The following is a 23,904-nucleotide window of genomic DNA, read 5'->3' as shown; positions in this document are numbered from 1 at the left end:
ATCACAGTTTTTTAGAGGTACAAACACTAATAGTTGTTTCAGACGAAAGCACAATCGGCCTTGCAACTGGTCCACAATCATGAAATGGTACAGGTGAAGGGACACAGGAAAGATTCAACACTAAGTCACAACACAACAACAATGATGACCAAACTCAGCCACAGCCATAACTTTTTTAGAATACTATTAAAAAATTATGCATTGTTCCGGTCATGGCAGTGGCAAGGATGTCATTTGAAAAAATTTGACTTATAATTGGTGGCTTCAATGATAATACTGTTTAGGATGACCCAAATATACAAAATATATGATTGAATCCGGAGCAATTTATACAAAATTGACAGAATCTAACATCTACACTATTTTCCCTTGTCAAAATCTAAATGTGACTCGCTCTACCAAAACTAGGCGCTTGTCGCATCTGAACTTGACAGGTTGATACGGACTTGTTGTTCATTTCCCTATTGTAGACCTTTTGTGAAATCTATACGGACTTGTTGTTCATTTCCCTATTGTAGACCTTTTGTGAAATCTATTACAAACTGATTTGGTCAGATTTCACAAAAGGTCTACAATAGGGAAATGAACAACAAGTCCGTATCAACCTGTCAAGTTCAGATGCGACAAGCGCCTAGTTTTGGTAGAGCGAGTCACAAATATAAGTAAGGTAAAATGACACAATCATAGCTCCAGTACAATGATAGCATCTGTGTGTAATAATGCATCCTGTCAGCTGTTCTGTACACTGCATAGGCTGTAATTGTACAGGGGCTGTAATGTACCACTTTACCTTACCCATACATCTATATTCATAACTATAAAACATTTCCCTATTATTAGCAAAAGCCATCGAACTAAAACATTTCCATTTCTGGGCCAATAATGATATACTGGATGTATAAAGATTGGAATATATGAATAGTTGAGCCTGAGATACTGAGTACTTTAACCCCAGAAATACTTGTGTGCCTTTCATTTTCGCGTTCACAGATAATTGCAAAAATATATAAGTCACCAATTTTCAGGTTTTTTGATTTGATGAAATGGGTAATAAAACTTATCCATTTCAGCTCTCGTCATAATCTAGCCTGGTATTATGAAATCTACAACTACAATACAAATATTCAATACAAATACATTTTTAAATATATATTATAAACTCTGTAGAGTCGCTGACAAACCTTGAGTGCTGTACGAATCAATATATTTGGTTCACACAGATGCAGTTCACGTTATCGATGTAATAATACCCTGGACAAAACGCATTACAAAATAAATGCCTACAAAATTTATAGTCTACCAATGTGAATGCTGAAAGAGGGAGACAGGAGTAGAGTGGACGATTTTCTTAACACTGTACATGGACTGCAATCAGCAAAATGTATGTCTGTCACCAAACAGTTACAATATTTGAACCCTTGTGAAAAAGTAAGAAAAATAGAAATACAATATCAAATGTGCGCACTACGTTACCAGTCAGGCAACGAGCCCTGAATGGTGAGTTGTTACCAAAACAAGCTATTTTGCCTGTATTATGGGCACCCATCTATTTGATGACCGCCTTGTCTGGGATCCTGACTGCACTCCTGCTATAACCCGTGTCACTTCTAAAACTCACTGAATCGGCAACAACTCATTGGTCGGGTATCCTTGCCTGACTGATTAAGGAAACGTTACAATCAAAATAGTAATGGACGCCAATAACACTTTGTTTATACTTCTTAGCAAACTATATAAAGAGGTGTAAAATATTTCCTGGCAGTTCGTTCAGCCTGAGAATCCTCTTTAAACCTCTGCGAGCAAATGACTTACCTCTTGGATAACACCAAATTTCTTCTTTCACCAGAAAAATATTCTATATCATTATATATACAGGTTGTCACAAACAAGTTTTTTCAGCATGCATCTTTCGAACATGATCCGAATGAATGAGGAGATGAGGTATCAGTTCCTAAAGTCTTATTTCTCCCGAAACGATTTGTCCATACAGCTGCAGGTTTAGAGGCGTATACGTCTGATTGTTGTTATCCAACATATACAATGGATCCTTGATCAAGTTCGGGTCAAATCCATCTCGTTGGAGGTTGATTTTTATATATTTATAAGTCGACGTTGTCTGGATCTCGGTTTGTAAGCGAAGGAACAGTGGCCTGGCATAGACAGGGAGGAACTCAACAACCTTTGTGTACAGGCTGTTGAAGAATTCGTCAGAAACCTCATGACCATCTTTAATCGTCATTGCAGCCATACCAGCTCGGCCATCACAACCTAGAAATAACAATAAGTTGTTTTTCACAACTGCGCCATTCTACTAGACAGCATTTTAAAGTTTTAATGAATCTGGCCATTTTCGCCCAGTACGTTGTCAACCGCACAATCAGCCTCAATGAAGTTGGGTAAATCAAGTTAGTTGGGATTCTCCTCTTCCAAAAACAGAAATGAAATTTATTCATTTCTATAATTGACTAATTATCACAGTACTTACCAGGTATTTGAATCCCATAAACATTCACATGAAAGATGATTTGCTCATCAGCTAGGACAGATGCCACTTCTGTGGTTGACACATTTTCTCCTTTCCATCTGAAAAGAAATCAAGCACAGAATTGTTCAGCATCACTGACACACTGCTCGTGACCTTGGTCAAGTGACTTTACTTCTATTGACATACACTCTCTCTGCAGGGCACTTTTATCAGATTGTGCTAAGGCCTTCTTGCGGCTATTTCTACCATTTTTCGTATTGTTATGTTTTGTTAGCAGTGCAAATATTCTTCAATAGAAAGATATAGTACCCACCTAAAAGTGTCTCCAACCCTGTCCCTAAAATAGACATTGTGCATTTTGTCTGTCACCAGCAGATCACCAGAGTTATAGAATGCATCTCCATCCTTCAAGACGTTGTGTAATATCTTCTTTTCATTGAGTTCTTTCCGTCCTTTGTAACCGTCAAAGTCAATCTTGCCGGGCAGAATTTGACACACAAATAAACCAACTTCACCTGAAGCAAAAGATGTGACCACTCAGAAGGATCTAGACTTTCCGGGTCAAGTTGGGGGAGAATCTAGGGTAAAGTCTAAGCTACATGATGTGCCTCTTTCCATTGGCTCGCAACAGCTGTGTAAGCCTGTCAAACAAAGGCAGTAGCCTTCGTACAGATAGGTGTTTCTTCTGACGACTCTCATGATCCGAAAGAATTTAACGCGATGTGTCAAATGAGACTCACCTGGCTTTGCCTCCACACAGCGCCCATCCAGTCCACGGTAGGCACTTTCTTTCTCATAATCAAACTTGAGCAGTTTTATGGGGCTGAGAGCTTTCTGAAGACAGAAAGGAAGAATAGATTTTATTTGAAATCAACAGGTATCTGCTCACGGTAATCTCAACCGTGGTGGAAGACTGATCAAAAGGATCTCGGGATTGAGGAGATGAATATGCTTAATATATAAAAATCCCTCAGTAAACTAATTCAAAGAAACAGTGATGACTGTGTTTAGATGCAGCAAGCATACACCGCGTTTCAAATCTAGTTCACTCCTAGTTTAGCCTTTCGTTAATGACCCAACACACCAAATGCTTACCATAATAGGGGACAACCTTCCCACTGAACCAGGTACGTCTCCAAGGTTTACAAAGAAACCAGCACCTTCTGTAGCAGCGTAGAACTCTCTTACAACTTTGATGTTGAAGCGCTTCTTGAAGGTGTTCCAAATCTCAGGACGAAGGCCGTTGCCTAAAGCCAGCCGAACACTGTTATCCTTGTCATTGGCTTGCTGGAATTAGAGATTAAAAAATTTGAAAAAGGGACTATAGGGAGGGGCTAGGGCATCATACAAGCATGAGTAGTGCTGATGTATGTGAGAGAGTATAGACATCTATTCATGTATTGGCCACTTGGTGAAACTTATCTCCCTATCCCAATACAGTCATGTTGATAAATTCATTGACATGATGACATCTTGACACCCAAAAAGACAATTTGCCCCTCATTATTACTTACCTCTGTCCTTGACACCAGGTAGCGACATAGTTCTCCAATATATATAATCACAGTCACATTGTACCGGCGACAATCACTCCAAAAATGAGAGGCAGAAAATTTCTTCCGTATAACAATTGAAGATCCTGCAAAGGAAAAGACAAAACTTAAAATTATAGGCGAGGATGTTTGGTACCTTTTGTTTGCAGAACTAGTAGGTTGTAAAGATTTTATATACGGTAGATGACTTTCTGACGGAAAGATGTTATATCAGAAGTAGAGCTGGAAGGGAGACCATTTCATGATGCCAGACAGGGGTCAACTCTGTAAGAAGTTGCCACTCAGATCAAATCTCTGCGGTGACCAATCATGGCGTTTGGCCTGGAGCAGCTTGGAAGGGACGTTCAAGGCATACCTCAACGCACACACATACCAGTGAAAACAGATCCACCCACACCAAATAACAGAGCAGAGCCATGGTAAAGAGGCAGGGGTACGTATGTCACATCATCTGGTGTAAGCCGACAACCACGAGGCATCATTGAGATTCCCCCACAGCATCTTTTGTGGGTTACGATGGCTGCCTTGGGGAGACCTGAAAATCAAACACATGAAATTAATGCACATCGTCATCAAATTCATACATGTAAAAACCTAGTGTGGTTGGAGAGCTCTTAGGCAGATCACTATAGTTACATGTACTAATGTGGACCACAACCCAATTCATGTATGGGTCTGTGCTTGCCCTACATGTATCTCCCATAGAAATTGAGACAAAGACTTTCTAAAGGTAGCTAAGCGACCCTAGATCACAAGTGAATACTCAGGGTGGGCATCATGGTTATTCTAAGATGAAACTCATGACTGGAAGATCACAGAGCAGGACTGTTTAATTCTATTACGGCATGCTACCCCTCCCCTTTATTCCATTCACTCTCTTACCTGTCGTCCCTGAAGTGTATATAAAGACAGAGGGATCATCCACACTGATGGAACTTCTGACGCGCGGGTCAATAGGGACCGCAGACATTCTTTCCAATACTTCATCCATGGATTGATAAGCAGGAGGCACATGATTGCCCTGGATCCACACATTATAGCCTTCAGCCTTCAGCTCAGCAGATACACTTTCAACGGCATCTAACACATCTGAAGCAGCAGCAGCTCATTGTAAGTATAAACAATCAAGTTCAATTCAGGTCTGTTGAATCTGTAGTCAGTCAATTAAAAGTGGCCTTCTCCTGTCCTGGAGCTGAGCTCTAACGCATCCAAGTTGGATGTTGCAGTGGATACTGATGTGATATTTAGAGGCTGGACACTTACCTTTACCAAAGACCACTGTCCTGGCACCACTCACTGTCAGGCAATGATGAAGGGACTTGGAACGGATATTCGTATTCAACAAGGCAACTTGAATACCTAGTTTCTGGAGTCCTGGAAAATGAAGGAAAATATGACGTATGGCTGTTAAGGCTACGTTAAAGACGATTTCTCAGACATCTATATGAGGTAGACTTGAGAGCAAGCTGGGATAAAGAAGGTTATGATTAGACTACAATGAGATTTACTCTTTTTGGTTTCCGAGTTATACTTATCTAAGAACACGACGTCATCCTAAGACGCAACTGGAGTACAAAGCAAGGTGTTTACCATGTGTAAACAAAACGTACCAAACAGTGTCCAGAGGTATTCTGGGGAATTCTGAATCATAATGGCGACAATGTCCCCAGTCTTGAGACCGATCTCCTCGGCAAAGTGAGCGACCTTGTTGGCTGACTCATCCACTTCTTCATAACTGTATGCAGCTCCCTCATAATGGATAAACGGCTTTTTTGGATTCCGTTTCGTTGACTCCTCAAAGAGTTCAATCATGAGTACACGTTTTTTGGCAAGTTTTTGATATAAGCTCAGCACTTTGATGTTCGTATATATGTAGGCTAGATCGACTGGCAGCCATGGAGCAAGGAAATACATGGCAATGAGGGAGGCCCCCACCGATCCCAGAATCAACAGAAACATGTTGTTGGTTCCCTTATCGTTGGATGAACTCTACAGGAATCTGGAACAGAGAAGGACAGATTGTTATAAGTTGAATGCACAAGAGTCCCATGCTTAAAAATGAATTAGCATGTGAAGAGTTCCATCGCAAAATGCGATATTTACCATCCAAAATTTCGGGGTCAACCATACTTTACCAGCGCATTGCCTATGTAATGACTGATCTATCTTGCTCCAAATTTCAGAGAGATCAGGCTGACAGTATTTCATATAATCTTAAAGGTCAAAATTTTCCAAGCATTTTCAGTTAAATTTCAAACTTTTCAGTCATTTTACTGAAAATGCCAAATAACACTTTAACAGAAATAGCTCGTTTTGCAATAAAAAAATCTCCACGTTGCACAGACTGTGGTGATCACGTGAGTTTCATAATCATACCACCTAGGTTTCATAACCATGTTTTGTCAGATGTGCATAATCATGAGCCACTTCTTCAGAACACAGACGATACCAAATGTGATGTCAGCAAGTTGCTCTTACAAATAGTCTAGTCTGACATCTACCATTTCAACCCTTAGAGCCAATGAACAAATTCACTGCCATTTCCTCAAATAAGGTTTGCAGCTCCGCGTATTGATTGACCAGAATATGCATTTTCATCGACCAATGAAGCAAAAAGTCAGCAAATTCTTCAGTAATGTCCAACAAAAAACTATTGATCATTCACACTGAGGACTACCAACCTGTTGCTTTTTTGGAATACAATGTCCCTGGCTCTAATAGTTCACATCATTAATGCTTTACATATATTATTATGTATGTATGTATAGGCCAGATGACTAATCCAGAGCTATCATGTGATAATCAACAGACATGACAGAATTTGAAGTCTGCATCTTGACCCAAGTTCAATCCAAGATAATGGAAAGTATTGGTCATGTGAAACATACTCAAACAATCATTAAACAAGCACGTCTGTAAATAAACCTCCCGAAGGGGATGGCATCATTCCTTATTGCCACTCTTGACAGTTTTTCAGTTCATAGTGCAAGGTTGTCAAACTTTTTACCAGTCTGCTATCATCCTGAGGAAATCAGGTTTAAATGTTCGTTTCTCTGGCTTTCACCCATGTTGGTGTGATAGCTGGAGAAGTCAACACTATGCGGTCTTTTATTTGTTACTCGTTTGTTGCCCCTCAAAGGCTTCCTCATGGTGAGTCTGAGGAAGCCATGACAGAGTCCAGTTGCCAGTTTAATGTACACTCGGCCTGACAATCATGTGACCCTGGCACTGGGCTGACTTGGCACTGGGGCTGACCTTGGGCTGGACAATAGAGCAACATATAATTGAACATACATAATAAGGCTGTCCTACATTGTACAAGTTGTTGGCCTAAAATAATTCACAAGAGCAATCTCTTTCAATCAAACATGTCAGAGCCAAGCTTATTATTGTAATTTGTTTCAGTTGTGCTTGGAGGTGAACTCTATCACACAATGTTCAGTTATTTATGAATCAAAGGGCATTGTGGATCATGCACATGAACCAAAATTAACCTTATAAAATAAGGACAAATATGTCAAGATGTCCAGGGAAGACCTTGTCGCTGCTTTAGACCTATAGTATAGGTGCAATTCAGCTAGTTCAATGAGGCCCGTCTGACACATATTATAGGACTTGTGAGATATATGAGGTTAAATAGGGCCCTCAACAAGCATCTAAATATGTTCAGTCAATCAGAGCACCTCTCCACGAACTGGCACTGTGTCCCTGCTTACACCATATGCACTTCACCACACCATCCTATGCTATGACTAAAACTGATTTGGATGCCAGTGAACCACTCTGCAGGTAGTTTTTACCGTTGGCACGTGGAGTTAGTTGTCATTTTCAAAAACTGTCTACTCTCAAGCTTCTGTGTTGATTGAAATATTTAAATAGTGCCCCGGCTGAGGCTCCAACACCTCAGCCTCAGGAGTGTACAGCTACCACACTGGTAGGCCTTGGTTGTTTCCCCCCACGATAATGACCATGCACTAGTGAGCAGTATCTATGAATATAAAAAGTTTGATAATGAACCACATAATCTTTTGCAGGGTATGGGCCTACTTCTGCCTCACCACCAACCCATAGGTGGGGCACTTTATTATCTTACAAGTAAGCGCTTCCAATAAGTTTGACAATCAATCATGCAGAGGCTTATTGCATAAGCAACACAACCGTGACCAGTCACTTGTGTGACCAGTGGGGTGGAGAGGTGCACTGAAAAATTCGTATTAAGAATTGAATTAAGAATTAAGACTTACCAGGCAGAGGCTTAGTAAACACGACAGTTGAAGTATTGGACAACATTGATTGACACTTCAGTTTTTGTTTCCAGCATCAGCTATTTTCAGCATCTAGCACCCATTAGGTCGACCTTTACGAAGTATTGGTCTATCACTACAACAAGCCAAAATACGAATGAATCATCAATGAATGAGAGGTATGACAGGCGGACAATTGATGGAACCATCAACGAGTTATGGAACTAGTCAATATGCGAGCTTTCGATATTTAACCTCTGGCACAAAATCGGCCATACCTGTGTGTTTCTTACGAAAATTAGGTCAGCGGATACTTTCATTTTTCACCATTTATTCCTTTATTTCAATATTATTTTACTAACACAAACTCACACTTACTAGAATCTTATTGATTAAAGTTCAGTATGTGCAAATTTCATTCATTTTGTTCATGATGAATAATTTTATTCATGGTGAATAACGAATAGCGCGGATGGATACTAACTGCACATCTGGTAAAGCGGTGTATCGAGAAACAGAGTCATAAACAAAGGCGACGCGGAATCGAGCGTTCTTTGAGTGCGACGGCTTAAATCTGCAACAGCGGGATCTACCTTCCTCCAAGTTTTCTTCTTAAAACACCGAATCTTTTGAAAAAACAGATAAAAATGGCTGATGAAGAGTAAGTAAAATTATCATACCCTACTATTGAACGTCGATATCTCCATTTCACATCATCATTTCGTCAGATTACGCAATACAAATCGGGCCAACCTTACTGATAATGATGCGAAGATGAAGAAGAAAGGTCTCGTGTGTAGTGTATTGGGTAGCATTGTACTGGAATGAACATGATGGCGGCCATATTGAATCCAACATTTAATTCTTTTTCATTGTTCTTTTTGGACGGTGTTTACGTCTGTGTATTTCAAATGTGTATCCTGGTGATTTTTATTATTCGATGAGAGAGTGATGGTGAGAAGGAGGGTCAATTTTGATTCTTTTATTTAATAAATGCAAAATTTGATTTCCTGATACACTGATGAGACGAGCTTGAATGTGACTCAGACTGTGAGTGCCTGGAAAATTTCTTTGCAAAATAGACCCAGAGCTACCCACGAGCAATGAGGCAATGGAAGCCTTGTTATTCCTGTAATCCGCCAGCGCCTATGAATATATAAGCTATTTTAAAGTACAGTAGAGCCATAAGGTGAAACTATAGACTATAATGTCTTCAATCTTCATTTTGCCAGACTTACGAGCACCATAAGGCAGAACTCGATCAAACACCAAAATTCGGACAAGATATTTGAGCACTATAGATCCATGCACTTGATTGGGACCAACGTTTACGAAAACGTCACGTCACGTTACACTAATGTACAATGCATGGTGACGTGACGACGGCCAACACTACGTCATGTAAACGTTGTTTCCAATCAAGTGCATGAATCTATAGTGGGCAAGTGGCAACGTCCTCTGCCTCCGGGGAATACTTTGATTTCTGCTGTTTCTTAGATTGGCAAAATGTAGTCGCCATCTAGTTTTAAGATCTTATCTATCTACAGTATAGTACCGGAGCAATAATATTCAAGCAGGGGTAAGAGAAGTGGATTATGCTATTGAGATCTGAGTGATTTGTCTTCTTTTTTAGCGGTTGCAAGGTATACGTGGGGGGTCTCCCATTCAGCCTTGATCATGTTGGTCTCCGCGACCACTTCGAGAACGCTGGGTACAATGATATCGCAGAAGCTATTGTCATCATGGACAAAGAAGAACATGACAAATCTCGAGGCTTCGGTTTCGTCACATTCTCCTCTAAGGAGTCGGCCAACGCTGCAGTGAAAAACATGGACGGTTCAGAATGTTCAGGCAGAAACGTAAGTGGATCAAATCTAGTAATCAACAAACCGTTGGCGTTGTAAACTATGGGTAATAAATGATGTACCCCAAAGTTTGCCAACAACAAGTATCCTTGCAGACCCAACAGGCAACGGGCACCATTCAGGTTTCGATGGACTGCATTCTGCCAGGTTGTGTTTGTTGATTGTTGTGAAAGCTTTGTGTCGTATACGATGCATTATGTGGAATTGAGGGTGCCTGTCAGTTTCCATATATCTTAGAGATAGAATAACAATATTGTAGACCATGCTAGCTTCATACTTTCAGGGAAATTCTTTTCTTGTTTTCTCTGGATGATGTTTTAGACACTTGGCGTAAGGGTGTTGCATGGGCTAACACCCCGTACTGCTTCATCAAGGAGGACAGTCGGGAGTTGGACGAGCTGTGTTTATCTTCCATCTTCAGAATGATGCCATGATGGTGATGATCTTGCAAGGTGAGTTGTCGCCATTATCATCATTGATGTCTTCAGACTCCACATGTGACTGGTGCAGCTATACTTGGCTGGACTAATTCACTTCGACTTCACGACGAGGGGATTAAACAGTTGTCTAAGCTAACGTTTTCAGTAACTAAGTTGATATCCTGAACTTCATGGTGGATGATTGTTCTTGTTAAAATACGGTGACTGAACATTTTTTAAGGCTGAGTAGGTGTAAAAGGGCAACTTCTTATATTTCTGACTATGTCTTTCCTACCATCTGTTCTATTAAGAAGAATTCCGCCATATGGTCTTTCGTTATTAATGAGAACTTCCTAAATTTCCAGTTCCTGACTGCATTTTTTATCGGCCCGGAAACCTTAAATGTGAAAGTGTTCCAAAGTAAATTCTAACATACTCAGAGCCAAGACTAATCCTCATTCTCTCAGCAATATTGTTTTAAATTCTGCCAGGCGATTATTGACCTGTGTATGTATCACTGTATAGTCAGTCAATCCTAACACAACTTCAGCCAATGACTGCGGGGAACATGAAACTAGTCACGATTCAGAGGATCATGCATATGCAGTCATGGACAATCTCTGATTAACGAAGTGTGGGATTTCATAAGTTGTCTGTATCTCAATCTAATTGGAAGACCAAGAATAATCATGGAAAGCTTCCCGCATGTTCTTTAGTTGGGTTGATTGCTTCAGAATCGGACCATGTTTCCAAGTACAGTCAGGTACTCCATTGTCTAATGCTCATAATGCTGGGTAAACTTGGGTCAACAGGCCCTGTTTGACTAACGAGAAATTCTAAATTCCTTCATTAAAGAAGGCCGGGTTTCCTCCAGACTGCACTGAAATCCATACTAGTTCTAGTAAGGAGATCTCTACACTATGGACCATGTACCGCTACCAGTCCCGTCTATGGAGTCATTCCAATGCATAGTCAATAACATACTTCTCTGGAGGAGATTCTGCTCATTAAGAGAACATTTTATGAATCTTCAGCTTCAGGAAATGAATTGGTTGCCTCTTGGGGACATCGCAATGACGCTGGTTCTTAGTAGAAATCACTGAAAACTTGAGTGTCTCAGTACTTACCTGTATCATTTGAAGTGTATCAATGAAGTTCTTTGTTTCTAAACTGCTTTGAAATTGAATGATTGCCTTGCTTGTTACATATCCATGAAAAGTTCATCCGTTTAATCTTTGTTTGATAGGAAATGCACAGCAGACTTGATGACCGATATACACTAATAGAGCAGTTTCAACGTGAGATAGCCTTAGCAGAATAAGATACTATATAAGATGTCAGAATGTCCATGCCTAAATTGTCCGATGACTCTTCAATCACAGTTCAATAAAACTTGTGCTGAAACTACCGATACAAAGGACGTTCAACATGTGTGCTGCAGAAAACCGTTCAAACTGACCAAAATAGACCCAAGATAAATCCGTTCGTCTGTGAAAGCGTTTGCAGTCAACTGAGAAAATAATGATTCATTCATTACTGGACGGTCTTATTCTTCGACTAAAGATGTTTGTGAAATCACGGAAGATAGATGTCGTTCTCACAAGAAGCTACATTTGCGGAGTATTGACACACACACACACAGGTTGTCCATCATGCAACTATCAGTTTGTCCATCATGCACACAGAACAGCCTCTAGGCCTAAATTATTGTCATATATCCTATGGCTTCATGGCCATTTCGAATCTTTGTCATTATTTTTAAGCTTGGTGAATTAGAATTTGAACTGGTGTGGTCCAAACATCTGGTGCTGGTGCCTTTCAGAAGGCCATTCTGACTAAAGATGGATTGTTATCTTGGATGCCAGGCATCTGCAAGCTAAATTGAAGTCTGTTTTATGTGCAAAAAATCTGATTCTGTTAGGTTGTTATTTCTTAATCATGATATGATAGAGTTGGCAGTGTGCCTTGATATCATTACTGGGATAACTTTGTCTACATGTACTAACTTGTTCCCTTGACTTGTGAGGCTGAGGGTCATGTGCTGATCGTGTTGTGTGGGATTACATATAGTAGGAATTTCAGTAAAAAGAACAAGGAAGTATTTCATGGAGACAAGGAGAGGAGTCCCAAGTCAAGATCATCAGGATTGGGTGATAGTTTTGCCTCTAGCTCTATTCATCATCCCATCAATAAATGTTTCTGTACCAAAATCTCACTGCGGATGAAGATCTGTATTGTTCTATTCTGTTCTTTGATTAAACCAGGAGAGTTCAAGGAAGTTCTAAGTGAATAGCCTGTGGGGTTCAAAAGACTCTCAAGAATTATGTTTTGCAGTCACTGAAATGATTGAATCGGGTGCTGGATTGTGCAATGATAGACAGACAGAGGGATTTTCAAAGCATCAATTTGAGATACTATTCTGTGACTGTTCAACTGGGGGCCTTTTCAGTGCTGCCTAATATACTCTTGCAGTCATGATACACATTTTTCGGTCATGATACTGAGACATGCTCGGACAACTTCAGTTTGAGAATTTGTTCTAGTTCTGATTGAATCTAATTGTGGTTTCTTTTTGTGGCTACTTAGAACCTTAAACCTCTTTTGAAGTCGACTTGTGATTTTAGGATTGATAACAACCTCCCGAGAGAGGTTGCAATGTACGGTAAATGGTGTCAGATGACTGAAGAAATTGGCAACTGTAATGGAGGATGGATATAATCATATGCCATACTTATTAATACGAGTTCTGGAAGTAATAGCCCTGGGTTAGTTTGGACTTGGCTGTGCGGTGACCGTTGAGCAAACTAGAGTATTGATGCCAGTCTTCAGTCCGCCCTTCTGCATGTAATGACCTGTCAACTTTGAGGACTTTAAATCGGTGCCACCATTGGCAGAAGTGGGAACCACATTTGTACCCATGTGGAGGTCTAGGCTTCTACCGCTTGTGGTTCTGATTAAAAGTTCTAAGGTGTAATTTTACATTTATGTACCGGCACGTTGTTCCTATCACGAAATTCACCAGTTATGCTTAGTAGTAAAATGAGAAGTGTTTCACTGTACCGTATTAATAATGAGCATGGACTTCTGATGTTTATCAGTGTGGGAATTATAACATTCTGCTGTTTCTCAACTATTTGATGTATTTCTAACCTTCCATGTTTTGTTACAGTTGCGTGTTAACATAGCAAGTGGCAGACGCGGCGGTGGTGGACGTGGCGGTGGCGGTGGCTTCAGAGGCCGCTCAGACTACGGCGGTGGCCGCAGCTACGGATCTGGATCAGGTAAGAGTGATGCTAATGTTGAATATTCAGTAGTTCAGTGATACCTCAAAGTTTGCAATTGACTATCACGTCCTGCTTGACTTGAGGCTTGGATACCTGAAGTGTTGATAAACTTGTGGTTAACTTTCATAGTCCAACATGCACAAATCAAAATTTTAGAAGGATAACAGTAATTTTGTTTGTTACTGTTGGGTGGCACGAATGCTTATGATTTCTTTTTTTGCAGGCTCCAGAAGTTATGGCAGTCCATATGGTGGTGGCCGAGGAGGTGGTGGTGGAGGCGGCGGGTATAGGGACCGTGATTCCTACAGCGGCGGTGGCAGAAGTGGTGGCTACAGTGGCGGCCGCAGTGGTGGCTATGATAGTCGCAGTGGCGGTGGTGGCTATAGCTCAGGAGGCAAGTTTCTCTTCTCTCTTCATGCCAAGTGAATTAGAATTTAAACTTGGTCCTTCTAGCTGGAGATTTGTTGACTTAATTTGAAGGAGCACTCTGATCATGTGGCAAAGTGCAGTTAACCTAACTCTTGTGTGTGTCAATCTAGGGAACAGTGTTTTTACTGGAGCAGTGGCATTGGAATCTGCTAGGGTAATCACCTACCATGTACTCCAGAATTGCCACTCGGGACACATAAGACAGGCCACCTGGCTTAAAACTGCATCAATGAAAACAAAGTTTTGTTGGTCAAGAAAGGAACGAGAGATGATTGCTGGGTATATGAGCCACAACTAAAAGATGACGAGAGTCCTGCCGTTGGTATTCACTGCATGCAATAGTTCTTGCTGACAAATATTTGAAAATTCTCAGCACCTTACTTCAACTGCCATGTGTCTTATCTTTCAGGCTATGGAGGTGACAGCTATGGCAGCTATTGAAGTGCCGACTCACAAGGATTTGCTGTATAGACAAGCTGAAGGAGATACGCTCCACGAAGTCTTGATGGGAATTGAACTTTTATTTCTTACGAACTTTTGGAAAATTGGGACACTTGCGGCTCAAGCCTCAGTGACTATATTTCAGCATCATATAATCTTGTTTTAATTTCACTTATTGCAGTAGGAAATGCGTTCTTGATGGTTATAACCATGGTTTTCCATGAAAGTGCCATGATTTTTAAAAAATGGCATTGTAAGGTAGCATTTTAATATCTTATTACCATTGTGCCATTTATCAAAGAATCTTTAGTTTGTGCCAGGCTATTCCCAACAACCAGAAAACACTAAAGCGTTTAGTTACCAAGTACACAGAAATTGTTGTGTTGTTGCATTTACCATTGTCGTTTGTGTTCTTGTTGTAGAAAGGAAATTAAAAGAACTATTAAGAAATTATTCCATCCACCTCATTTGCCTTTTGCTTTAGTTAGTATCTATCTGTGTACGACTGTTGTGAATATGAAAATGGCTGTTTCACTTCTGGAGGTTTTTATGAAAACTATATGTAGTTATACTTTTTGAGAACAAACTAAAGGAATAGAACCTGTTTTGTATACAACTGTATCTTTAAAGGCAGGTGTCCATTATTGATCAAATTAATTCATATCGTGTCTTGGAAGGAAAGGGAATCGTGGGGGATGGGGCAAAAAAATATCATGATGTTTCAATTTTGTCTGTTGTTTTCGCTGCTCGAACCAACATTTCAACAAGTGAAATTTTTGTCAATAAAAGCGTATATTGTAAAAAATTTGTCAACTCTCCTTCATTGTCATGATTGCTTTACTTGGGCCAATGTGGTTTGAATAGTGCATGATTAATCCGCCAGTGCTGACATCATTGGGTCCACAAACTTGATCTTTATGTAAGTTTTCTAATAGCATCGAGAGTGTGTCGAAATCTCCCAACCAATCTACTACAGGACAGGACAGAAAAAGTGTCCAATCCTCTGTCCTCCCTGTCAATCCATAATTGCCCCACAAAATCATAGTGATGATTTTCCCTTAAAATTTCTTGGCAGAAGTGCTTGCAGATTCCTCGCCAATATGAGCTGGCACAATGTAATTAAAACATGGATTCCCTCAGACTTTGGCCTCTATCCTTCCTATTGGCAAGGTCAATTTTCAAAACATGAACGCGGGTTGAGGATTGCTCCAAAGTAATCTTTGCTATCGAGCTCATTCATTGGTCTGCTTTGAGATGGATTATCAGGTGTGGATCTGCTCGTGCTGCCCTAGGTTCTGGGTGTAACAGCACTTGTTATCTCGCAATCTCATAAGGTCTGGAGGTGGCAGCATCTCATCAGGTCTGGTTGTGCCAGCATCTCCTGTCTATCAGGTCTGGTTGTGGCAGCATGTTATGGTAGGTTTTTGCAGTATCTGCGTCACGGTGACTTAAGGACCATATCACAACCTACTTCACCATGAACTTCCCGACACTGGCTTGAGCCCCCCGAGAGAAACTGTGTCTTTATGTGTGTCGAAAACCAGATGAATTTTGAATACATGTACATGTAGCCATGGAACCTTCCAAATACACGTACATCATCATGTAATGTACACATGGTCGTTAGTATTGTGTGTGTTTGGACACCGGGACAATGTCACAATCAGGACTAAAATATTTGATGAATGTTTTCAGGTGCGTTTGGTGCTTAGCTTCTAACCATGATTTCTGGTGAAGGGGAATTTCTGTTTTGAGAACATTCATTCAACGGTTGTCAGAAAGCATGCTAGCTCATATTAACATCATGTTGACATGTTGTTACATGTACATGTGCATTGATCTACATGTGTACACAGACTGACATGCTTTCTAACACCCAAGCCCCGGTGGCTCATTGACTAATGTAATAAATTCTTTAACAAATGCACACTTTATTATTTCCATTAAGTCAAGTACATTATATAACATTTTGTATATCAAGCTATATCTTCGGAAGATCAATAATTAAAGGAACGTCTTCAGAAGACAAGCGGTAGTTTTGTATACCTGATACATGTACATGGAAATGCAATAAAAACTCATTGCAGTATTCTAGGATTCAGTTGTATAAAGCATACACATAAGTTGTACATGAATGACACTCTCAGTAACCTTTTGTTTCATTGTTCAATGAAAGATAACGTTCTCGAAGGCTATGTGCAGCCATCTTTGGTTGTCTCTGTCTGGTGAAGATGCCCTTCTTGTTGCCGGCAACTCTCTTGACTCCTGGAAGCAGATGGAGGAAGTTGAATGGATGTCAGGTTGAAGCAGTGGAGAAGATCAATGTTTGAAATGTGTACCTCTGGTTGTGCATGCTTGATGTACCCCTCCCATCAGTCCCGAGTTAATTTCTGGTCACATATTTCTGGTGATGGGGTTGGCCCCAACACCTGTTCCTTGAACACGAGCTACAAATCCTCTCATACAGCCAGAGGTTCTAATCTTTCAAGCTTGGTAGAGTCATGTGGGGCCGTTAAATTTACAATGTTGGCCATGTTTGCATCTCAGTTGGACTTAAACGACCCCACTTAATAAACTACCACTTGACTCACCCTGAACGGTCAAAAAGTCAGCAAAATTCCAGATTAATTCGCCCACAAGGAACTGCTTCCTCAGTTTGTCGAATGAACGATGGTACTCCTTGATAAAGTCAACTTGGTATTCTTCGGAGAAAACAAATGAGGGTTCCTGGAAAGGAAAGAAGTATTACAGATATTTAATGTTGTGACAGATCTGTCTGCAAGATGTTTACAAGCAGCGGATTAGAGGTGGTGGAGAGCTTGTACAATTGAATTAACTCAGACACCACAGGGAGATCGGGGTCTTAACAAAAAGCTCATTGCAATAGGATTGAAGGAGCAGCCAGCCATGTATAGTCCTCAAGCTTGATATGACTGGAACATCTTTTTACTGCAAGAGACACCAAAACCAAGTCGCTCACCATGTGCAATCCTGCTATTGTATCTGCTCCATATTCTGTAATGATCATTGGTTTTTTGAAGGTCTTATACCAGTTGACGAGGTCATTCTCAAGCTGTAACTGTATGACCTCAAGGTGACCTGTGTCCGAGTACCAGCCAAAATAATGGTTGATACAGATTATATCAACCAATATGGCCTGAAAGAAACAGAAAGTACTGGAAGTTGAACTGTTTATAACGTTGGTTGTATGATTGAATGCTTGCCTATACAGAAGAAAGCTATCCCTATTGGGAGACTGATTAGCCTTTATGGATGCTTTACTCAATACCGTTAAATGTGCAAACATTTACATCTATAAATGCACCAAGCATGTGGTGAGGACAGCATGACTCTGCAGAAATGAGTACAATAGCTACCACAGTAAATTACTAAGATAAACTACACTGAATGATGGAACAACTTACGCAAACATCACTGTAGTAATCTGCTCCTCCCCCGACAGCATAAGTTATCGGTCTTCTTGGATCTAATGAGCGGGTATAGTTTATTACCTCCCTGGAGACAACAAAATATCGTAATATATATCAAAAAGCTTTGGATGTAGCAAATAGAAGGAGACAAAAAGGGTACTAGTATCAGTATCAAGGTCATATGTGAAGACAGATAACAACTGTTCAAAACAATGAATGAAGTTACGCTCATTAGAACAAAAGTTGATATTGATCAAACTTTGGAGAACATATTGTCATAACTGACCTGAAGTATGAATGTGCTTGCGGTATTATACTATTGGGTTCATTAGCAACAGACCACATGAACACAGAGGGGCGGTTCTTGTCTCGGCGGATCAGCTCAAACATTACTTCTTTATGGTGGGCCAATGACACTGGACCATAACTTGCACTGGAAGATAAGAATGTTCTTGTGAACAACATAACTTGTAGCAGGTTACGCAGAATGAAATTAACACATCATATCGACTTGACGGCCAACTGCAAAATCTACAAGTACATGTTAACTTGTGTAGACAGGTGTAGGCATGTGTACATCATATACTCACACCTTCGTAATCCCAACACCCGGCGATTCATCAATGACCATGACCCCTTGCTGGTCAGCCTGGTCCATTATCTCCTCGGCATACGGATAATGAGACGTACGGAAACAATTAGCACCGACCCATTTGATGAGATTGAAATCTTTAGCAATCAATGGGAAGTCAAGGCCTTTTCCTCTGATCTGAAACAACACCAAACTGGACAAATTTAGTTGGATTTCTATCCGATTTGAGAAATTAAAGTGGTAGCATCACGTAGGCTACTGGTGCCAACAAAGTACAAGTTTCATGAATTCATTTATATATTTTTTTCTGACCAAAACGTCTTTGTTTGATAGCCCTTTGTCTTTTGGAATGCCACATGCCTCGAGCAAGCAATATCTATTTGGCCAAGTCAGGACTGAATTCAAGTTTCTTCCACTGTAATGTCAACGTACATCAGCGTCTTCGTGTTTTCCAAAGCCATGACAGTAGAATGGCTTGCCATTTACTAGAACTTGTCCTTGTTCAACTCTGACAGTCCGGATTCCAAATGGTAGCCGATAGATATCTATATTTCCTTCAGTTGTAACATTTGTCTTCACTGAGACCTGGAAAGGATATTGAAATAAAAAAATTCCTAATATCATTGTAGGGCTACACTAACGTGAAACAGCAATGATGCTTCCGAGAATGAGAGTCAAACCGACAGCCTCCCAGTATGAGCCCAGCAATAATTTGTCATTTGCCAACTCTACATGTAGATATTATAACCTAAACCTCAGAGGTACATGTACTTGCCTTCATGGTATAAAGATATGCATGGTCCTCCTTGCTCATGTCATACGGCCACCATAACTTGGCATTGGGTACTTGAATTGTCCCTTGATAATCAGCTCCCTGAGCCACAACATTACCCCATTTGTCCAGAATTGCTACCATCACTGAGTTTGTCTGACAAACACCCAAGCTGCTGACAGAATACTTGACCAGGCCTGAAATGAGGGGACCACATATCATACCTCCATAACATACCAGGCAGAGATGATATACAGGACGAACTGCTGGTTTCTAGTGCTACCACACTACTAGCAAGACAGGCAGGGGTGGCAAAGTCTGAGCTTGACTTCTTTTATAAAAGAGTGCAAAAAAGATTAGAGGACTAACACAGAGGCATACCAGTCATTTACCAGTTGATCCTTGTATGTTTGTAGTGATGTCAATATCATCCACATAGCACACAGGTGTGGTGTAAAGCCTCACAGAACGATGGATCCCAGCAAAATTGAAGAAGTCAAACTGATAATATTGTACAAAATAGCCGGCAGGATATGGCCTGCAAGGTAGAGAATAAATGAATCAAGTTAAACTATATGACAAGGGCAAAACACAATGTCAAATTTCGGAATGATGTGCTGCGCTAGATATCAATATGATGACTTGCATATAATGCTGTAGGCTAGTTTTTCAAATAGTAGTTGTCTTTTTTCCTCTTCTTTACACTTTGATGGTGACATGCACATGTATAGTATGTTTTCCACCAGTGCTGGTATGCTTCTTGGCTAGCAGCAGAGCACACTTTTGATTTGGGTCAGCTTACTATAATGTTCATTCATAACTTGAAAATGCTCAGGATTGAACCATTTGATTAGGCTTTACTTACAGTCCATGAGTAGTATTCTGCTTGTAAATAATATCTCCTGGTGGTAAAGTTGTTGGAGTCAGAGTATTATTGACTGCCACTGTTATCACATTAGCTTTATCAAAATTCAAGAAAGATTTCACTGCACCCTCAAATGGAAGATGACCCCCTTCATGGGTGAGCACCTCTTTGCCATTTAGCCACTAAAAAGTAAGATTTTGATGATGAAAATGTATGTATTGAGTAACAAGAGTCCTAAACATGATACTTAACAGACAGGGTAATGTGTTTGTCAATGATAAACAAACATGACACAGTTGTTTATCAGTATGTATAAACTAACTATTTTTGTTTAGTAGGGGGCAGCTGAAAGTGATCATACATGTATATATTGGCACTTAGGTTGAGACTTTTTAGCACAGCCCAAAAAATGGACTTCTGAAAAATATTTGAATGGCCGGAAACTAACACTTTTTATTCTACAAAAAAAGGACTTTCAGCAATTCGTGATGCAATCAATTGGTTAGCACTGATACCTACCACAACAGCAAAGTAGTGAGCACTATCTAGCCTGAGGACTATCCTGTTATGTTTCCATGAGGATGACACATAGAACTCTCGTTGATACCAGGCCCAACCAACAAAATCTCTAATGCTTTTCTCCTGAGTAATGTCATTATAACTTGAAGGAACAGGCATTGGGATCACCGGACCAGTCTGAAAAGAAATGAATCTGCATTTACAACCCTGTTCCTTCATCATATGGCCTGCACCTAGTTTAGGCAAAGCCAGCCAACCATGGTGGGCAGTAGTAAAGTCTCCCCTACCCCCCCCCCCCCACACACACACACTGGGAACTGATCATACACACTCAACCCCTACTAAAAAAATTTACCCTTGGCTAAGGTCCTGTAAGGTATTTGTAGGGTAATTAATTTTAGGGTAAATCATGGTATAAACAATACCTCCATAATGGGTAAATGAGATGGTAATTTCATACCCTACAAATTACCTTACACCAGTACCCTAGCCAAGGGTAGACTTTTTTAGTAGGGACATTTTATTATTTCATGATCATTCTTGCATTCACCATGTATACCAATGTTCTCCCTAAGTTTAATATGAAAGCAGGTAAGAATATGTGTGTGAATAAGTATTGTATGTGTGTAAACCTACCTCTTCCAGTGGTTTTGTGTACCACTTTTGGGTCAAACCTTCTGCACGGCTTCTTGATGCATCGATGCGGAATTTCCACATGCCATCAAGAGATTTTATTTCCCTTGACTCTGAATCTCTAGGGTAAAGCATTCCTGGAGCGGATGAGGCATCGTGACATTGGAGTAAACCTGACAGAGAAATCAGAAAAACATAAAAAGTTTGTTTACACGCCATTATTTTGCTGCTGAATTGTGGGATTGGGGATTTCCACATTTTGGGCGTTTCCGGGAATCCCTGAATATTTGGCGGGAAACAAGAGAGCGCGGTTTCTGTTACACTCCTGAGACGTTGGATTTCGATGGCACTTTTGATTTTGCAGATTAACAGGCAAAGGGATCACGAGGAAAGAAAATATATACCGTAGGCCTACACAAGTAAAACTGTGTCTCAAGACTGCATGGTTACTCTGTAAGGTCAAGGCCACTCCTACTCCGGGCCAAAATACCCCGTCATTAACATTAGAATACCATACAAATACCTCACCTTAGCCAAGGGTATATTTTTTCAGTAGGGACCGCCAATAGTTTATTGCATTGGCATTTGATCAAATTTCCCGTGATATTATGAATCACCCATGACGTCAAGGAAAAATTTCATATTGCCCAACCAGAACAGGATAGACCACTGGTCTATATTCTAATGAGCTATTTGTCTGCGATTGACGTAAGTCGTAACCTATAATGTGTTCGTATCCAGGACAGACCCATACCACTCACAGACACCAGTGAAAGCGGACTGTTATTCCGGACTGTTATCTGATCATCATCATACTAGGTTCATCACAACTCCCTCAACTTCAGCTCATGAGCTCCCGTTTACAGGTATATATATATTCATGATACACCGGTATGCAGGAGTGATACTGGTACAGACCAGACCATACGTACGAATTCACCAATGAATCAGCTACCCCGGCTGCGAAATTTTTTTCTGCAGGATACTTCTGCCATAGTGTACATCTGACAGCCAATCAGAATTCAAGGCAAGCACGTGTCTTTGTTGACATCATCTTTCCACATGGCGCAATAATGTCAACAATGCCACGTGTTCTGATAATCTTGGAAAGAACAAGTTAGCAAATGGTTAGAGGAGTATATTAGCTAAAATATATTTATTTGCAGTATCTTAACATGTATTTTCATTGTCGAGTGGACTGTATTTATTGGACTTGTCTGTTAAAGGCACACTGTGCTCGGCAAAATAGCCGAGGTTGAATGTTTATCTGTCAACCGTGTATCTAGTTCTGCTGTATATGCATAGGTGGCGCCACCATTCAATTTATTTTGTTTGCTTGTCAAAATGTGTTTTATACAATGGCCCTTCAACAATGTTCAAACTACCAAAATAGGCCTGATACCTTCAACAGCAGACATCGGATACACTGTCCCTTTAATAATTATCAACATTGGCAACACTGTCAGTGTCACTGCCCCTTAAAATTTCACAAATCGCGAGACATCGGATACACTGTCCCTTTAATAATTATCAACATTGGCAACACTGTCAGTGTCACTGCCCCTTTAAAATTTCACAAATCAATGCATGCACTGCAATGTAGCGATCAGATCAGCTGATGCCTCTTTTGTACGCATAATATCATCAATTTTACAATGAATCTGTGCAATTCATTCCTAAACACTACGACACAAACCTTGAGTTGAGCATAATTGGGGTCAGACAATGAACTATTGTCACATTCACAGTTGAAGTGGCACTCGGCATGCGACTCGGTATCGTCCATTGTATTTGCATTATCATGCATAAATAAACAGTGTGACGTCAAAGATCGCGCCAATTGTGATTGGCTGTCAGATGTACACTGTGGCAGAAGTATCCTGCAGAAAAAAATTTCGCACCCCGGCTCACAGACAATCTACTGCATCATGAGTGTAGGGGAGGGTTTGGGCACTGTATTACGATGGTACACAAATAGCGCGTTCGATTTCTAGCCCCACGCTTCTGTATGCACCGGATCCCGGGCCTTGAAGCGCATGCCCAGTATGAATCGAGTAGCCGATTGCCTGGCGCGAGAAGAGGCGCCAGTACCAAAAAGAACGCACTGGCGCTTACTCGGGCAAGCGCCACGCTAGTAATCGAACACGCTAAAGTGTTCGTTGAAGCCACAGTGTGCCTATACAGTAGTTTGTGAGATTGATAGTACTAATTGCATGTACATACTTATTTACCATCATATGCGTACAACATGCAATGACCACGTCATGATGACCTCAAGATCAGTTTTGGCTTGTCCATCAAAACGCTGTATGTCAAGGTGTTAACTGGATCATCCCGTTGCCTGTGATCAGATGTTGATTTTGCACTTCCGG

General features: G+C 40.6%; 3 protein-coding genes and 1 long non-coding RNA gene across 8 annotated transcripts; 2 read left to right on the top strand and 2 right to left on the bottom strand.

The window, feature by feature from the left end:
* Window positions 1-393: 393 nt before the first annotated feature.
* Window positions 394-8,677, bottom strand: LOC135483313 (long-chain fatty acid transport protein 2-like). 2 transcript variants are annotated; one of them, XM_064764102.1, is made up of 12 exons: window positions 8,661-8,677; window positions 8,283-8,418; window positions 5,649-6,037; window positions 5,302-5,412; window positions 4,921-5,127; window positions 4,412-4,573; window positions 4,000-4,124; window positions 3,581-3,772; window positions 3,226-3,319; window positions 2,799-3,000; window positions 2,486-2,583; window positions 394-2,268 (listed from the first exon to the last, which is right to left on the bottom strand). In XM_064764102.1, the coding sequence occupies exons 3-12, from the start codon at window positions 5,995-5,997 to the stop codon at window positions 1,952-1,954; spliced, it is 1,857 nt and encodes a 618-aa protein (XP_064620172.1). In that variant the 5' UTR covers window positions 5,998-6,037; window positions 8,283-8,418; window positions 8,661-8,677; the 3' UTR covers window positions 394-1,951. The 2 variants fall into 2 exon arrangements, with proteins under 2 accessions (XP_064620172.1, XP_064620171.1); XM_064764101.1 differs by lacking the exon at window positions 8,661-8,677 and having other exon boundaries at window positions 8,283-8,515.
* A 124-nt stretch (window positions 8,678-8,801) lies between these two features.
* Window positions 8,802-15,525, top strand: LOC135483314 (uncharacterized). The gene is made up of 5 exons (XM_064764103.1): window positions 8,802-8,943; window positions 9,916-10,141; window positions 13,736-13,847; window positions 14,074-14,244; window positions 14,689-15,525. Exons 1-5 carry the CDS (start codon window positions 8,930-8,932, stop codon window positions 14,718-14,720), a joined length of 555 nt encoding a protein of 184 aa, XP_064620173.1. The 5' UTR covers window positions 8,802-8,929; the 3' UTR covers window positions 14,721-15,525.
* On the top strand, window positions 10,148-12,454 carry LOC135483315 (uncharacterized). The gene is made up of 2 exons (XR_010446308.1): window positions 10,148-10,599; window positions 11,813-12,454. It is a non-coding gene; the product is annotated as an uncharacterized LOC135483315 (long non-coding RNA).
* An 842-nt stretch (window positions 15,526-16,367) lies between the features above and the next one.
* LOC135483312 (beta-glucuronidase-like) lies at window positions 16,368-23,867 on the bottom strand. Of its 4 annotated transcripts, none has more exons than XM_064764097.1 (13): window positions 23,764-23,867; window positions 21,536-21,705; window positions 20,900-21,076; window positions 20,381-20,562; window positions 19,908-20,053; window positions 19,519-19,712; window positions 19,176-19,328; window positions 18,742-18,920; window positions 18,438-18,584; window positions 18,146-18,236; window positions 17,701-17,877; window positions 17,312-17,447; window positions 16,368-16,985 (listed from the first exon to the last, which is right to left on the bottom strand). In XM_064764097.1, the coding sequence occupies exons 1-13, from the start codon at window positions 23,780-23,782 to the stop codon at window positions 16,864-16,866; spliced, it is 1,893 nt and encodes a 630-aa protein (XP_064620167.1). In that variant the 5' UTR covers window positions 23,783-23,867; the 3' UTR covers window positions 16,368-16,863. The 4 variants fall into 4 exon arrangements, with proteins under 4 accessions (XP_064620167.1, XP_064620170.1, XP_064620169.1 ...); XM_064764100.1 differs by lacking the exon at window positions 23,764-23,867 and adding an exon at window positions 22,465-22,483; XM_064764099.1 differs by lacking the exon at window positions 23,764-23,867 and adding an exon at window positions 22,061-22,104.
* Window positions 23,868-23,904: the final 37 nt, after the last annotated feature.

This window comes from Lineus longissimus, chromosome 2 (genome assembly GCF_910592395.1).
Source record: "Lineus longissimus chromosome 2, tnLinLong1.2, whole genome shotgun sequence".
Classification (NCBI taxonomy): Eukaryota; Metazoa; Nemertea; class Pilidiophora; order Heteronemertea; family Lineidae; genus Lineus; species Lineus longissimus.
This window is presented reverse-complemented; position numbering and strand designations above follow the sequence as displayed.

What these genes read in the sequence shown, in the direction of transcription:
- LOC135483313 (XM_064764102.1), bottom strand. Translation starts at nt 5,997, where the DNA reads ATGTTTCTGTTGATTCTGGGATCGGTGGGGGCCTCCCTCATTGCCATG. An exon ending in ACCTGGTGTCAAGGACAGAG is followed by an intron (nt 3,773 to 3,999) that starts GTAAGTAATAAT and finishes CTCTAATTCCAG; the next exon opens with CAAGCCAATGACAAGGATAA. An exon ending in CTGTGTGGAGGCAAAGCCAG is followed by an intron (nt 3,001 to 3,225) that starts GTGAGTCTCATT and finishes CTTTTGCTTCAG; the next exon opens with GTGAAGTTGGTTTATTTGTG.
- LOC135483314 (XM_064764103.1), top strand. An exon ending in CAGCTACGGATCTGGATCAG is followed by an intron (nt 13,848 to 14,073) that starts GTAAGAGTGATG and finishes CTTTTTTTGCAG; the next exon opens with GCTCCAGAAGTTATGGCAGT. An exon ending in TGGTGGCTATAGCTCAGGAG is followed by an intron (nt 14,245 to 14,688) that starts GCAAGTTTCTCT and finishes CTTATCTTTCAG; the next exon opens with GCTATGGAGGTGACAGCTAT.
- LOC135483312 (XM_064764096.1), bottom strand. Translation starts at nt 21,751, where the DNA reads ATGGCGTGTAAACAAACTTTTTATGTTTTTCTGATTTCTCTGTCAGGT. An exon ending in ATTACTACAGTGATGTTTGC is followed by an intron (nt 17,878 to 18,145) that starts GTAAGTTGTTCC and finishes TGTTTCTTTCAG; the next exon opens with GCCATATTGGTTGATATAAT. An exon ending in TGACTTTTTGACCGTTCAGG is followed by an intron (nt 16,986 to 17,311) that starts GTGAGTCAAGTG and finishes ATCTGCTTCCAG; the next exon opens with GAGTCAAGAGAGTTGCCGGC.